General features: G+C 39.0%; 1 protein-coding gene across 5 annotated transcripts in view; it reads left to right on the top strand.

The window, feature by feature from the left end:
- The window catches only part of kat7b (K(lysine) acetyltransferase 7b), an 87,851-nt gene extending 80,170 nt beyond the window's left edge, over positions 1–7,681 (top strand). For 4 of the 5 annotated variants that reach the window (XM_072249575.1, XM_072249572.1, XM_072249573.1 and 1 more), the window contains 3 exons: positions 439–585; positions 1,579–1,685; positions 6,083–7,681. In XM_072249575.1, the coding sequence (XP_072105676.1) occupies positions 439–585; positions 1,579–1,685; positions 6,083–6,184 (356 nt within the window). In that variant the 3' untranslated portion in view covers positions 6,185–7,681. Of the gene's footprint in view, positions 1–438; positions 586–1,016; positions 1,154–1,578; positions 1,686–6,082 lie in introns of those variants that run through there. The other variant, XM_072249576.1, reaches the window with a different exon arrangement.
- Positions 7,682–16,409: the final 8,728 nt, after the last annotated feature.

The following is a 16,409-nucleotide window of genomic DNA, read 5'->3' on the forward strand; positions in this document are numbered from 1 at the left end:
GCAGTATATGAGCCAGGTATTTTGATCCTGATTTCCCCTTTCCAACTATTGCGAGATTGGAGATTTACCTTTGATTTCCCTGGATGAAGATCTGAACCATTCTCTTTTTTTTATTTCAAGGTTGATTTTTTTTTTCAGTGAAATCAGAAATGAAGTCAGATTTTCATGTTTCATAATGTGGTGGAGGCTGACACTTAATTCCTTAGATTGTCAAAAGTTCCATATGTTTTATGCACATACATAACAAAAATAAACTTGCTTTTAAGGATGCACGACTTTTTAATGCCAGTCATTGTCATTTAAAGAACATTGATTCTTTAAATATGAGGTGGGGATGAATTACTTGTGGTACAATGCATGTGAATTTGAAAAGTACTACACGTTTTACAAAATGAGTTCATCCTTTTAATTCAGTTATATTTATCTTTCTTGAAAAAGGCTATTTGTTGTCCAAGGTAGAAGAAAAGGTTGGTTCCCCTGAGCGCCCGCTGTCGGACCTGGGACTCATCAGCTACCGCAGCTATTGGAAGGAAGTGTTACTACGTTATTTGCATAACTTCCAGGGCAAAGAAATTTCTATCAAAGGTGAATATTATCCGTGGATTTAATTGTGCAGTTTTTAAAAAGGATATTGTGTTTTGTTGTTTTAGGTCTTGTTTTTTTTTTCTGTTGAGGACAACAAAATAATTTTCTTGGTGCCTTGTGACATAACTGCCCCCATCTGGATCCATACTTTGGCCAGCAACACTGCAGATAATTGTAGTTCCTTACTTGAAATTGGCTAACTGATTTACGTTGATATCAAATATGATTCACTGACTGGCACTTTATCAATAAAGGAAACTTAGAAACTTATGAACAGGCAGTATATTTGCAATTTTATTGCCTTTGTCCACTTTTTTTTGGATGTCCTGAATTGCGTATGTTCTTCAGGAATTTTGTTTGTCTAAATCTTAAAATATGAATAAGGTTTCTTTTAGAAAATGTATTTGATAAAGGTAGACATTTCATTGCAGATTAGTGAAAGTTTTCAGTGAAGAGAAATAAAACAGAAAATACTTGAAACACAAAGCAAGGCAGGCAACATCTTTGAAGATAGAGAACACTGCAGAACCTCAAATGTTTACTCTTTTTCTCTCCATTGATGTATGAGGTGAATATTTCTAGCATTTTTCTGTTTTGTTTCAGATTTCAACGACTGTAATATTTTGCTTTTGTCTCAGTGAATAGAACTTCATGTAATATACCCTGAAATACTGCATTCTCAAAAAACTGATCAGAAATTTGCTAATGTAAATGATCATGCATTTAAGATACATATCCAATGCAAGTTAATTTACCTTGGCAATTTCAGTATTGAAATTTACCTTGGCAAATCTACTTTCATTGCAGAGCACAGAGACACATCTGGAAGGTGTAACTGCTGGCAGATGCTATTAAGAGTAGCATTTTCTTTCTGCAGGTTACATTGAACTTGCACACAATCTATACAACAAGATGTCAAAGGTTTATACATTGTAAAAGTACCACTTTCATAATGCAATAGTTTACTCAAATTATTAAACAATATTCTTCCAGAAATAAGTCAAGAAACAGCCGTCAATCCTGTGGACATTGTCAGCACCCTTCAGGCATTACAGATGCTGAAGTACTGGAAAGGAAAACATTTGGTTTTAAAACGGCAGGTAATTAAAGTTCTGTTAATAGAATACATTCTTAGAATTTCCTCTTAGTTTTTTCTTATCATTTGCAATGCTGAAATATGGCATTTTTATCACTGATATTTTGATAAACAGCAGACTAAATTTTTATTGAACATAAATGACAGATATTAACAAATTTATGATTTGGTAACTTCTTCCTCTTCTCTGCTTCTCCTTAGAGTAAGCTCTGATAGCAAATGAAGTACTTTATATTAATATTTAATGTTAAAATGCTTATCAAGAAAGATTGAATTTGCATTTATTTTGTGCCTTTTGCAGGTGCCCCAAAGTAAACACTGTTCATTGTAAGCGAATATAGCAGTCTATTTCTTGCAAAGAACAGTGAGATAAAGGTTTTCTGTTAAACTTATATTTTTAATTATATTTGTTGGCCAGGAGGTAAGAATGGCCCTGCAGTTTTCTCAAATATTGTGTTTTTGTCTAAGATTTGCTTAATTTGTTAAATGGGGTCCATGATTTGAAGTTTTTGTTTGAAAGAGGATAATTCAGGAATGGTACTGCACGGACTTGGGTGACCAGGTAATAGAATGGTGTTGAACTCAGTATTCTGATTCAGAATCCAGCCCAAAACAAACTTAGACAAAAAAAAATATCTTCAAGCAAGTGAAATATTTGGCTTTGTCGTGGCATGCTCATTAGTTTTTGCCGCGTGCCCACTATTCCAAGTGTGAGCAGTGTCTGAGGTTTGGGAAAGATGCCTGGGGTATAAAATGCCTGGTACAACTGGGGAAGGGAATGGGTTCAAGCCTTGGTCTTTTTAGGTTTGGGGTGACATCAGGGACAGCAGTGTTCTGTGTAATAAATGGGAGTGGGTGATGGTGTGGGGACGAATTGCTTTACAACAGTTCCAATCTAGTATTATATAACTAAAATCTAAATCAGGAATCCCCAACAATTGTGGTTCCTCAACCAAAGTGACCCGAGTTTAGCTACAGTGCTTAACAGAGAGCCTTGTCGGCTGAATGATGTATTATATGATTTTCTGCACTAATGCTGTTGAATTTCTAGAGTGATACCAAAATGATAGGTTTCAGATTTATTCTGCATAATAATTTTTCTTTGTGTAATACCGAAAAATGCATTTCTTCCAGTTTTTTTTTGAGCAAACCTTTAAAATGCCCAATGAAATACTATGAAGCATAGATGTCTGTGGTTTTAATTGTATTGCACATTGTTTACAATGTTGAAATATTGGAAAATGTAATAACGAACATTTCCCAGAAATTAATATCACTCTCAGCACCTGGGCACTTAACACGAGCTATCCTTGTGCACTTGATACCTTTCTTAACATCAGTCACTCTTGATCAAAAGTTTTATTTTGAAGTGTTTTTGAATGAACTTTAACTTAACATATGTGTGCAATAAAGGAACAGCAGTTATAATGGGTGACTTCAATCTACATGTAGATTGGCTGAACCAAATTGGTAAAGGTGCTGAGGAAGAGGATTTCTTGGAATGTATGCGGGATGGTTTTTTGAACCAACATGTCGAGGAACCAACTAGAGAGCAGGCTATTCTGGACTGGGTTTTGAGCAATGAGGAAGGGTTAATTAGCAATCTTGTCGTGAGAAGCCCCTTGGGTAAGAGTGACCATAATATGGGGGAATTCTTCATTAAGATGGAGAGTGACATAGTTAATTCAGAAACTATGGAGAGTGACATAGTTAATTCTGAACTTAAAGAGGGGTAACTTTGAAGGTATGAGACGTGAATTAGCTAAGATAGACTGGCAAATGACACTTAAAGGATTGACGGTGGATATGCAATGGCAAGCATTTAAAGGTTGCATGGATGAACTACAACAATTGTTCATCCCAGTTTGGCAAAAGAATAAATCAAGGAAGGTAGTGCACCCGTGGCTGACAAGAGAAATTAGGGATAGTATCAATTCCAAAGAAGAAGCATACAAATTAGCCAGAGAAAGTGGATCACCTGAGGACTGGGAGAAATTCAGAGTTCAGCAGAGGAGGACAAAGGGCTTAATTAGGAAGGGGAAAAAAGATTATGAGAGAAAACTGGCAGGAAACATAAAAACGGACTGTAAAAGCTTTTATAGATATGTGAAAAGGAAAAGACTGGTAAAGACAAATGTAGGTCCCCTGCAGACAGAAACAGGTGAATTGATTATGGGGAGCAAGGACATGGCAGACCAATTGAATAATTACTTTGGTTCTGTCTTCACTAAGGAGGACATAAATAATCTTCCAGAAATAGTAGGGGACAGAGGGTCCAGTGAGATGGCGGAACTGAGCGAAATACATGTTAGTAGGGAAGTGGTGTTAGGTAAATTGAAGGGATTGAAGGCAGATAAATCCCCAGGGCCAGATGGTCTGCATCCCAGGGTGCTTAAGGAAGTAGCCCAAGAAATAGTGGATGCATTAGTGATAATTTTTCAAAACTCGTTAGATTCTGGACTAGTTCCTGAGGATTGGAGGGTGGCTAATGTAACTCCACTTTTTAAAAAAGGAGGGAGAGAGAAACCGGGGAATTATAGACCGGTTAGCCTCACGTCGGTGGTGGGGAAACTGCTGGAGTCAGTTATCAAGGATGTGATAACAGCACATTTGGAAAGCGGTGAAATGATCGGACAAAGTCAGCATGGATTTGTGAAGGGAAAATCATGTCTGACGAATCTCATAGAATTTTTTGAGGATGTAAATAGTAGAGTGGATAGGGGAGAACCAGTGGATGTGGTATATTTGGATTTTCAGAAGGCTTTTGACAAGGTCCTACACAGGAGATTAGTGTGCAAACTTAAAGCACACGGTATTGCGGGTAAGGTATTGGTGTGGGTGGAGAGTTGGTTAGCAGACAGGAAGCAAAGAGTGGGAATAAACGGGACCTTTTCAGATTGGCAGGCGGTGACCAGTGGGGTACCGCAAGGCTCAGTGCTGGGACCTCAGTTGTTTACAATATATATTAATGACTTGGATGAGGGAATTAAATGCAGCATCTCCAAGTTTGCGGATGACACGAAGCTGGGTGGCAGTGTTAGCTGTGAGGAGGATGCAGGGTGACTTGGATAGGTTGGGTGAGTGGGCAAATTCATGGCAGATGCAATTTAATGTGGATAAATGTGAAGTTATCCACTTTGGTGGCAAAATTAGGAAAACAGATTATTATCTGAATGGTGGCCGATTAGGAAAAGGGGAGGTGCAACGAGACCTGGGTGTCATTATACACCAGTCATTGAAAGTGGGCATGCAGGTACAGCAGGCGGTGAAAAAGGCGAATGGTATGCTGGCATTTATAGTGAGAGGATTCGAGTACAGGAGCAGGGAGGTACTACTGCAGTTGTACAAGGCCTTGGTGAGACCACACCTGGAGTATTGTGTGCAGTTTTGGTCCCCTAATCTGAGGAAAGACATCCTTGCCATAGAGGGAGTACAAAGAAGGTTCACCAGATTGATTCCTGGGATGGCAGGACTTTCATATGAAGAAAGACTGGATGAACTGGGCTTGTACTCATTGGAATTTAGAAGATTGAGGGGGGATCTGATTGAAACGTATAAGATCCTAAAGGGATTGGACAGGCTGGATGCAGGAAGATTGTTCCCAATGTTGGGGAAGTCCAGAACGAGGGGCCACAGTTTGAGGATAGAGGGGAAGCCTTTTAGGACCGAGATTAGGAAAAACTTCTTCACACAGAGAGTGGTGAATCTGTGGAATTCTCTGCCACAGGAAACAGTTGAGGCTAGTTCATTGGCTATATTTAAGAGGGAGTTAGATATGGCCCTTGTGGCTACGGGGGTCAGGGGGTATGGAGGGAAGGCTGGGGCGGGGTTCTGAGTTGGATGATCAGCCACGATCATAATAAATGGTGGTGCAGGCTCGAAGGGCCGAATGGCCTACTCCTGCACCTATTTTCTATGTATGTTTCTATGTATATTTGGGAACAGACACCAATGATATTTATGCCATGGTGATAACATGATTATGCCATGGATGTTGGTGAGTTTATTCTGTTGCCTAGAATTCCCCCCTGAAAAAAAAACTACTGGTCTTAGTCTTATAACCCTACTGGTCTCCAATTCCTTGGCCTATCACTTGCCTTGCTCTCTTCCCCAGGAGCACCAAAAGACCTGAACTGAGTCCCAGGCAGCACATTTTCAATTTGGAGAAGAGCAATATCTAGTCACTTGGCGTGCTCTAAGCTTGCTAGGCGAGAATTCTGTTCTGCATACACCTACCTGCCAATTTTTTTTTTTACTTTGTTAACTCTGAATTTTGGATGCAGGTAACTGTGCAGTATGCTTAATTTTCATAGTAAATAATATTTTTTGACTTGTTGCTTGCCATACAACGACCGTCTATGATAATTGCTTCAGCTTTCACATTTTCTTGTTTCACTTTAGGATCTAATAGATGAATGGCTGGCCAAAGAAGCAAAGCGAACAAATGGAAACAAAACCATAGACTCCAGCTGTTTGAAGTGGACACCACCTAAAGGAACTTAGTTGGATATTAGTTCTATCTCAGCAAAAGGCACCTAACAGCTAGTGAATGCAAAGCAGAAGTTCCAATAGCAAATCTTTAGCCTTACCTCTGCTTATCCTGCAGAGGGCATAGTAAAGCGTACTACCCCAGCAAATATAGAATTGTGCTTTTTTTCCTATTTGTTGTTTGTGGTAGCACTTCCAACAATGCAGCTTGACACATGTTAGGAAAGACAAATGGGCTTGAATTTTTTAGATGTACAATCTGAAGTGTATCAGAACAATCAGTTTAAACTTCGGTGTTTTTAAAATTTTCGCTGAAATGTTCAGCTTTAATCATGAAGGTAAAAGATTTTTATGTCAAAGGTGAATAAATAAGAGTGGTGCAATCCCTTTTTGGATTTTGAGAGAGTGTCTGTGTCACTTCAAGTTTTTAACTAGTATTTTAAATAAGTATTCTTAACTTACTGTCTGTTTTAAAAGTTCGAATTGCTGTTTAAAAAATGATGGATTTCATGATTTGGTACATTTCTGAATGGTTGGAAAACAACAGGGGAGGTAGAGCACAATGTTCACTCCTTTCATCAACCTGAGGAGCTACATCAACATGGCTCTCACCTTCAACTGATGTACTGTAAATATCACTCAAATTTGTATGGAGGCTACATGTCAAATTGTTTATTTTCAGTTATTTGAATTGTAAAGTAAAATATTGTTTACAAGGTAGGAAGTGTGCTTCCCAATTACCCCCAGAATTTGCCTTGTATCATATTACAGTAAAAAGCACAATTTAATAACTTTGTGTTCAAAACTCAAACACATGAATAATTCGACTCTTTCAAAGCCCTTGGTAAACTGATGCAATACCAGAGTAGTCATCCATGGAAAGGAATGAAAAATGGAAAGATTGGCTATTGTTTCAAAAAAATGCAATTAATCAATATATACCATTCTCCTTACTTGTTAAACACAAATGGTTAGATTTAATAAGCACTCCATCCTTCCCACAGTTCCTTAATTGAATATGTATATTAAAATCTTTAAGTAATAAAAACAAACCTTAATCCAAATGAGGGAATGCATGTTATATATGTGAAACTTTATAATGGAAAATTATTGTTGCAGACAATACTTTGCTGGTGAAGGTATTGAATGGTTCATGATTTCGATAAAACTGGCCCATTTTACTCTTAAAAGATATAAACTTTCAAGTGAAGCTGTATTTGGTATTGTAGTACGCACAGTTGTCACGTGGTGTCTTAACACTCTTTAAAAGTTATATCACTGGCAGCTAACTTAGCTCTAAACAAAAGCTTGACATCTTTGTAAATGGAGCCTTGTTTGGTGTGAATAGAAGGGAACCTGTTTTGCCCTTTAGAATTGAACCAGGGTACGCAATTAGTCAGCTGACATTGCTGTGCCAACTTAGACTTGAGGAACATTACTTAATTTCTTGGTGTACCAAATGTGATGTGATGCCTTCTGTACCTGCTTATAAATAAAGCATGTTGTACAGTGTGTTTCCAGGAGTTAATGACTTTATGGTGTTTGGAAATAACCTGTAAATTGAAATGAAAGTTAGATGTGATTGCCAAGTTCACTAGTTTTCAGCAGATTGATTCAAATATTTAGTGGCTGCATTAATGACTTTTTAAAAATTAGGATACAGCGCAGAATAGGGCCTTCCTTCCGGTCCTTCAAACTGTGCCGCACAACAATCCCCCGATTTACAAAAATCCTAGCCTGATCATGGGACAATTTATACTAACCTACTAACTGATACATCTTTTGACTGTGGGAGGAAACTGGACACCTTCACCCAGACGACCCGGCCAGGGTTGATCAGGCCCCAGCTTGTGTCCCAGCAGGATTTGATCCATGGGTCACAGCTCTTGATAATTCATAGCCATCTGAAGGTTTGCTGAGCAGGATCCGATGATCCTGACGGCTCTCTTCTTTGCAGTTTCTGTAATGCCAAGAGAGTTGGTTCTGCACAGTAAGCAACCAGCAAAATCGCTACACCCCACCTCTATAGGCTCACATCGTGCCCCCCAACCCTGTCTCTGGGACTGCTCCATCAGCTACTGGTCTTTGACTTCCTTATGCTCAAACACCCCCTCAACCTGGTCTTGCTATGACAGCCTGCTTCAAGGTTTTGACAGAATGACCACGTCAGGCCTCGGTGATGATGTGATGAAGTCAGGGAACTTTAGTTGCTTGCTAAGATTGACTTTCAATTGCCAGTCAGACACCATGGCAAGCAAACCTCTTGGTAATCTGGGTGCAGGCTGTGGTTTGTCTCCAGCTTTGACAAAGGCTATGGACTTTCTGGGTTGGCAGATGTGTTTACTGTTAATGGCTGCGGAGATGCTTTCTACCACTGCCTTCAGCACTTGATCATTGGCATCCTTCTCCTAGGGCTTTTGCATAGCTACTGAGCATATGTTCTAGGATGCCTCTGCCAAGGCAGAGAGGGTATGATGGTGCCTTTCTTTTGCCCCCAAGCACAAAGATTCGCTAGGCAAGGCAAGATACCATACACAGCCTGGGGTTCTGCCTGCCAGATGTTGGACCAGAAGATCTTCTGCTTCAGCACACCCTTCCTACCATCCTGGTGGTAAGTACTTCCTCAACAGCTGCTTGCACCTCTTTCTGGACCAGTTTGCATCTGTATTTGCCACTGCCCTGGGCCCTGTTGAGGGAAAAAGCCCAGCCCCGCCAGTTGCCAGTTTCCCTACCAGATCCCTGTGCCTCAGACATAATTTAGGGTAGCTGAAGTTGTCAGTAAATATGCAATTTCCACCCCCTCCCTCCCCAGGTTTAGAGAACGAATTAAGTCGCATAATTTATTTTATGGAGACAAAATGCCGTTGGAAAGAAGTGTATAGAAAGTCATGGAAAAATTATACTTTATTGTCACCAAACAATTGATACTAGAACATACAGTCCTCGTAGCGATATTTGATTCTGCGCTTCCCGCTCCCTGCATTACAAATGGATAGTAAATATTAAACATTTAAATTATAGATCATAAATAGAAAAATTAGAAAAATGGAAATTAAGGCAGTACAAAAAAACTGAGATGCAGGTCCGGATATTTGGAGGGTACAGCCCAGATCCGGCTCAGGATCCATTCAGCAGTCTTATCACAGTTGGAAAGAAGCCGTTCCCAAATCTGGCCGTATGAGTCTTCAAGCTCCTAAGCCTTCTTCCGGAGGGAAGAGGGATGAAAAGTGTGTTGGCTGGGTGGGTCATGTCCTTGATTATCCTGGCAGCGCTGCTCCGACAGCGTGCAGTGTAAAGTGAGTCCAAGGACGGAAGATTGGTTTGTGTGATGTGCTATGCCATGTTCACGATCTTCTGCAGCTTCTTCTGATCTTGGACAGGACAACTTTCATACCAGGTTGTGATGCACCCTAGAAGAATGCTTTCTATGGTGCATCTATAAAAATTAGTGAGGGTTTTAGGGGACAGGCCAAACGGCGCTGGTGGGGCTTCTTGGAAGCAGATTGAATAGCACCCAAGCAGTAGTTGAATCTCAGAGGATGATGGATGAAAATATTATGCAAGATAACTTGTAATATATTTAATTGATTATCTAGAGAGATGAGGATATTGGCTTTAAGTGAACTTAACTGGTTGCTGTGTGTATTGAGAATTTGTTTAAAATAGATTCTTAGAACAGGTCACTGTAAAGTAACAAACCCCTTCAGTTATTGGAACTATACTTTGGGTAAGTTGATATATACATAATTATGCAAAGTTATATCCATAATATGAATTGTTGCATGCAATTCCACAGGAAGTAGTGTTTTTTTTAGATTTGGGTACTTCTGTATGATGTAGAGTGAAAGTCGTGTGTTTACATTTGAAGTCCAGCCATGATATTTCATCAGTCTCAAACAGGTTTGTTAGCACTTAATGCTAATAGGTACTGAGGTAGAATCTAGTGAGTTATTTGCAGGATTTAGTTTTCTTCCAGCTGAGTGAGGGAATGAGCTGACAAAGCTCTAAATGGAGTAATGTATTAAATTAATATGTAGAAAAAATATTCTTCGATTCCTGTATTAAAATTGGGAATGAAGTTCATTTGGGTACATAAAAACATGCAAATGTTAAGGAAATTGAATGAAATTAATTAAAGATCTGAAATAATGCAATTTTAGTTACTGTCATTTAGCAGTATTTTAACAGCAATTTAGTGAGAGCTATAATGTATATTAATGGTATTGAAAAAGGAGACAGACAAATGTAAAAAATGAAAGTTTTAATCCCACTGAGTTAGAAGAAAGGAAAGTACTAGGTGATGTGTCACTTTGTTGCAAAATTAATGGCTATACTGCAACTAAAATGTATTTGTTCGTAAACAGGGTTCAAAGGTAATAAATTGTAAGGTTTGAATGTCTGTTTTCCCAGTGTCCTTGAAGGAATAGTTAAAAGTAAAATGAGGAGGTGTTTGTAATCATTGTAAGCTTGCTGGGATACAGAGGGGCAGCGGTAAACTAGATATCATTTTAGTGTGATGAACTGTACATGACCAATACAACTTGTTACATCAGGGGTTCCCAACCTGGGGTTCACGGACCCCTTGGTTAATGGTAGGGGTCCATGGCATTTAAAAAAAAAAGCTTGGGATCCTTAAGTTATATTAAATTGTTTCTAAATGTGTTAATTTGCATTAGTTCAGGAGATGATGATAGTGGTTCACCAGCCTTAATTTCTTTGAGTAAACCATACCCTGCTTGGCATGGCAAGACTACAAGCTGGCATGGACCAATTGAGCCAAAGAGCCTGTTTCTGTACCGTATGGCTCTATAAATAAAAAAAACATTCAAGACTTTTAATAGTTAGGCACCTTAGATTATTGGTTAAATTCAGAGATATTAGCAATTGGGTAAATTATATAGGGCAGTGAAATTATTGGACATGACAATAGAATTATCTGTGTGCTTAACCCTATTCACGTTGCACTTATGACTTTGTGGCTAAGCAAAGCTCCAATGCCATGTTCAAGTTTGCTGATGACGCCATTGTAGTTGGCTGAATCAAAGATGGTGATGAATCAGAAGGGAGATTGAAAATCTGACTGAGTGGTGCCATAATAGCAACCTCTTACTCAATGTCAACTGATTATTGACTTCAGGAGAAGGAAACAAGAGGTCTGTGAGCCATTCCTCATCGGTGAATTAGTGGTGGAGAGGGTCAGCACCTTTAAATCCCTCTGTTATTATTTTGGAGGACCTGTCCTGGGCCCAAAACGCAAGTGCAATTACAAGCCCTCCCCAACATTGAGTATATCTACATAGAACACTGTCACGAGAAAGCAGCACCCATCTTTAGGGACCCCACCATCCAGGACATGCTCTCTTCTCACTGCTGCCATCAGGAAGAGGGTACAGGAGCCTCAGGACCCATGCCACCAGGTTCAGGAACAGTTAGGACTCACTTTCAAGGACTCTTCATCTCATGTCCTTGATATTTTTTGCTTGTTAATTATTATTTCTTTCCTTTTGTATTTGCAGTTTGTCTTTTGCATACTGAATGCCTAAGTTGGTGTGGTTTTTAATTGATTCTGTTGTTATTATTCCATGGATTTGTTGCATATACCCATAAGGAAATAAATCTGACGGTTGTATATGGTGACCTAGATGTACTTTAATAAATGTACTTTGAATTTGAGTTGGATAACATTTCTAAGCATGTGTTCAGTTCTGAATGCCTCATTATAGGAAGGATGTGGAAGTTTCAGAGAGGGTGCAGAGGAGATTTACCAGGATGCTGCCTGGATTAGCATGTTTTATGAGGAAAGGTTGAGCAAGCTGTGGCTTTTTTCTTTAGAGTGATGGAGGATGAGAGGTGACTTGTATAAGAGGCATAGATAGAGTAGACAACACCTTTTTTCTCAGGATGGCAATGGCTAATACACAAGGGTATAATTTTAAGGTGAATGGAGGAAAGTGTAGGGGGATGCCAGAGGTAGGATTTTAGACAGAGTGGTAAATGCATAGAATGTACTGCTGGGGGTGATGGTAGAAGCAGATGCATTAGGGTCATTTAAGAAACTTGAATAGGCACCTGGTTGTAAGAAAAAATAGTGGGCTACGTAAGATGGAAGAGTTAGGTTGATCTTTGGACTACCTCAAAAGGTTGGTACATCATGATCTGAAAGGCTGTACTGTGCGGTACTGTTCTATGTACCTCTGAGATATTGAAATAGTGAGGAATGTCATTGAAAAATCCAAGAATCTTCCGTTTCCAATTATTTAGCTAATTCAGAAGTGCAGTTATAAATCAGAATATTGAATTTTATAGGTAAGATGCTGGAATCTGGAACAAAAATAATCTGCAGAAGGAAATCAGGTCAAACAGCATTTGTGGGAAGAAGGAAATTGTCAGCATTTTTTGGGCAACCTTGCATCAGGACAGAAGTTAGATGACTAGCATAGAGAGGAAGGAGAATGGCAAGAAAGGATTCCGAGGTAATTAGTGAACTGAGAAGTATAATGTTATAGGCAAGTAGTGCCTAGTCAGGAATGTGAAGACTTTTGGGTACTGAGGAAGGATACATGACTGCTGTAGCATGTCTTGGTAAGAATATGGTCAGAGCAGTTGAAACAGATAGGGATCAGTGAAAGAAGGTCTCACAGAACTCCCGTAGGTGAGACAAGGAAAACATATTCCAAATTGGCATGCTTTGAAATGGACTAGTACAATAGAGACACAGATGCTGGAGTTCGGAGCAACAACAATCTGCTGGAGATCTCAGTGGGTCAAACATCATCTGTAGCAAAGTTCAAGGTGATTTTATTATCAGGCTATTGTCACCAGATAGCACCCTGAGACTTGATTTCTTATGGGCATTAACAGTGAATACAAAGAAGCATAATATCAATGAAAAACTGCACACAACAATGACAGACAAACAACCAATGTGCAAAAGACAGCAAACTGGAAATACAAAAAAAAACAAAAACAAAATAATATTGTGTTGGAAATAACAAGCAGAATAGAGAAAAGAGAGTTGGTGATGTTGCTTACTTGGATTTTCAAAAGGCCTTTGACAAGGGGCCATACATGAGGCTGCTTAACAAGGTAGAGCCATGGTATTACAGGAAAGGTACTAGCATGGATAGAAGATTGACTGACAGGAGACAGAGTGGGAATAAAGGGAACCTTTTCTGCCTGGCTGCTGGTGACTAGTTGTGATCCGCAGGGGCCGGTGTTGGGACCGCTTCATTTTATGTTAAATGTCAATGATTTGGATGATGAAAATGATAGATTTGTGTTCGAGTTTGCGGGTGATACAAAGATACTAGGTGGAGGGGCAAGTACTGTAGAGGAAGAAGCGAGTATGCAGAAGGATTTAGACAGATTGGAAGAATGGGCAAGGAAGTGGCAGATCAAATATAGTGAAGGAAGTACATGGTCATGCACATTGGTAGAAGAAATAAAGGCATAGACAATAAAGGCTGGCATTAGAGAGACTCCAGAGGAGGTTCAGAAGAATGATTCTGTAGTTAACATATGAGGAGTGTTTGAAGACTGTGGGTCTGTACTCGCTGGAGTTTAGAAGAATGAGGAGGATTTAATAGAAACCTATCAAATATTGAAAGGCCTAGATAGAGTGGATGTGGAGAAGATGTTTCGTCTAGTGGGGGAGTCTAGGACCAGATGTTCTTCTATACAGCCTCAGTATAGAAGAACATCCATTTAGAACAGAAATGAGGAAGAAATTCTTTAGCCCAGAGGGTAGTGAATCTGGAATTGCCACAGTCAGCTGTGGAGGCAGAGTCATTGGGTATATTGAAAGTGGAGACTGATAGATTCCTGATCAGTCAGGACATCAAAAGTGGCAGGGAGATATCAAGAGATTGGGGTTGAGAGAGGAATAATAAATCAGCCATGATGGAATGGCAGATCAGACTCGATAGGCTGAATGGTCTAATTCTGCTTCCATGTCTTATTGTTTAGTAAATAAATAAGCAATAAATATAGAGAACATGAGATGAAGAGGCCTTAAAAGTGAATCTATAGGTTGTGGAATCAGTTCAGTGTTGGGATGAGTGAGGTTATCTCCTCTGGTTCAAGAGCTTGTTGGTTGAGGGGTAGTAACTGTTCCTGAACCTGGTGTTGTGGGACTTGATGCTCCCACCAAAGAAGGAAGCTGGTGTTTTGGCTTGAAACCTTGCGTTTGGGCTGAGAGAGTGATGTCATCAGCAAAGAGAAGATAAGGGGAGTGGCAAGGAAGGATTTCAAGGTGTACTGTGGAGGGATGAAAGATGACAGGCCAATAGTACTAGGTAGGAGACGTGTGGGAGTGGAGTTAGAAGGCTGTCAGGTACTGAGGAAGGATACATGGAGATTAATTTCAATGATGTTGCAGTAGCTCATTGAAAAGTGAATCAAAAACTGATTCATAGCTTTGAGTTTTGAGTTCTGAGGAAGAACTGGAGAAATTCTGATTCTAATCTTGAATAGTCTTCTCAAAAATAAATTTAAAGGCACGTACAATATTGCAAATGGAGTGGAAAAATAAACTCAAAATTAAATTGATGGTGGAACATGGCAGATATGTTCAAACTAATTAAAAATAAATTTGCAAAGGTCAATAGCAGATGAAATGAATTCTTGGATTTGGTAAAAATGCAAGCAATGGAATCATTGAAGAGCAAGATGATGTTTTAATAGAGAATTATGTATACTGTCATTCTAAACGGATTTGCCAAATAACCTTTCTCAACTGTGATTATCATGTAATTTTTCCATTAGCTAAGGTGACCTGAGACCTTTGGCTGCAGGAGTTGCCCCAAAAGCTGTAGTCTACCCATCAATCTGGTACATAAAAGGTTTCAGATCCTTTAAGATACAGAATAAGAGGTTAGAGATGAACCCCTGCTGTATTAAATAATATGCCATTCAAAATGCTAAATAATGCTAAATCATTATCTTGTCCTTTCAATGATGTAGTTCACCATAGTTTGTAAATTGCAATGACATTTTATTTTGTTTCATTTAGAGATACAGCATGGTAACAGGCCCTTTCAGTTCAATGAGCCTGCCCTGCCCAATTACACCCATGTGACCAATTAACCCACTAGCCCGTACGTCTTTGCAATGTGGGGGGGGGGGTGTGGGGGGAGAAAGAACTGGAACATCTGGAGGAAACCCGTGTGGTCAAGAGGAGAATGTACAAACTTCTCACAGATGACAGTGGGAATTGAACCCAGGTCACTGGTGCTGTTATGCTAACCACAATGCTACTGTGCCACACTATGTAAATGTTAGGCCATTTTTCTTTTCAGTTGATCAGAATATATCAAAATATTTGTCACTACTTTAGCATTAGAATTAATGTTTAAGGTTTTAATCCCGTTTATAAAAGGTACTCCTAACCCATACTTTTCTAATACTTTAAATAAAAAATCCCATTCCAATCTATCAAATGCTTTTTCTGCATCCAAGGCTACTACCATACTCATTTCCTCCCTTTTTTTGTGCCAAATGAATTATACTAAGTAGCCGAGTTACATTATCTGCCAATTGTCTATTTTTACTAAATCCTGTTTGATCCATATGTATTAATTTTGGTAAATATTTAGATAATCTACTAGATAAAATTTTTGCTGTTATTTTATAATCCATGTTCAACAAAGAAAAAAATAGGCCTTTATGATGCTGGTTTTAAAGGACCTCTATCTTTTTTTGGCAATACTATTACAATCGCTGTTGAGAAAGATTCTAGAAGTTTGTGATTTTTCCGCTTGACGTATTAACTCCATAAAAGGAGAAATTAATAAATCTTTAAACTTTTTATAAAATTCAGGCAGAAAACCATCCTCTCCTGGAGATTTATTACTTTGAAGTGATCCTAAAGCTTCTTCAACCTCTTTTAATGTAAAAGGCACATCGAATCCCTTCTGTTCTTACGAATTCAATTTTGGAAGAGTTATTTGTGATAAAAATCTTTCTATCTCATTAACATCATTTTGTGATTCCGATTGATATAATTCAGAGTAGAAACTTTTGAAGGTTTCATTAATTTCTAGTTTCAGGAATGTCTGGGGCGAGACCGTCAAGATGAAGCCACACTCAGGTTGGAGGAACAATACCTTATATTCAGCCTTGGTAGCCTCCAACCTGTTAGCATGAACATTGACTTCTCTAACGTTCGTTAATGCCCCACCTCCCCCTTGTACCCCATCCGTTATTTATTATTAATTTTTTCTCTCTCCTTTTTCTCCCTCTG

This window comes from Mobula birostris, chromosome X (assembly GCF_030028105.1).
Source record: "Mobula birostris isolate sMobBir1 chromosome X, sMobBir1.hap1, whole genome shotgun sequence".
Taxonomy (NCBI): domain Eukaryota; kingdom Metazoa; phylum Chordata; class Chondrichthyes; order Myliobatiformes; family Myliobatidae; genus Mobula; species Mobula birostris.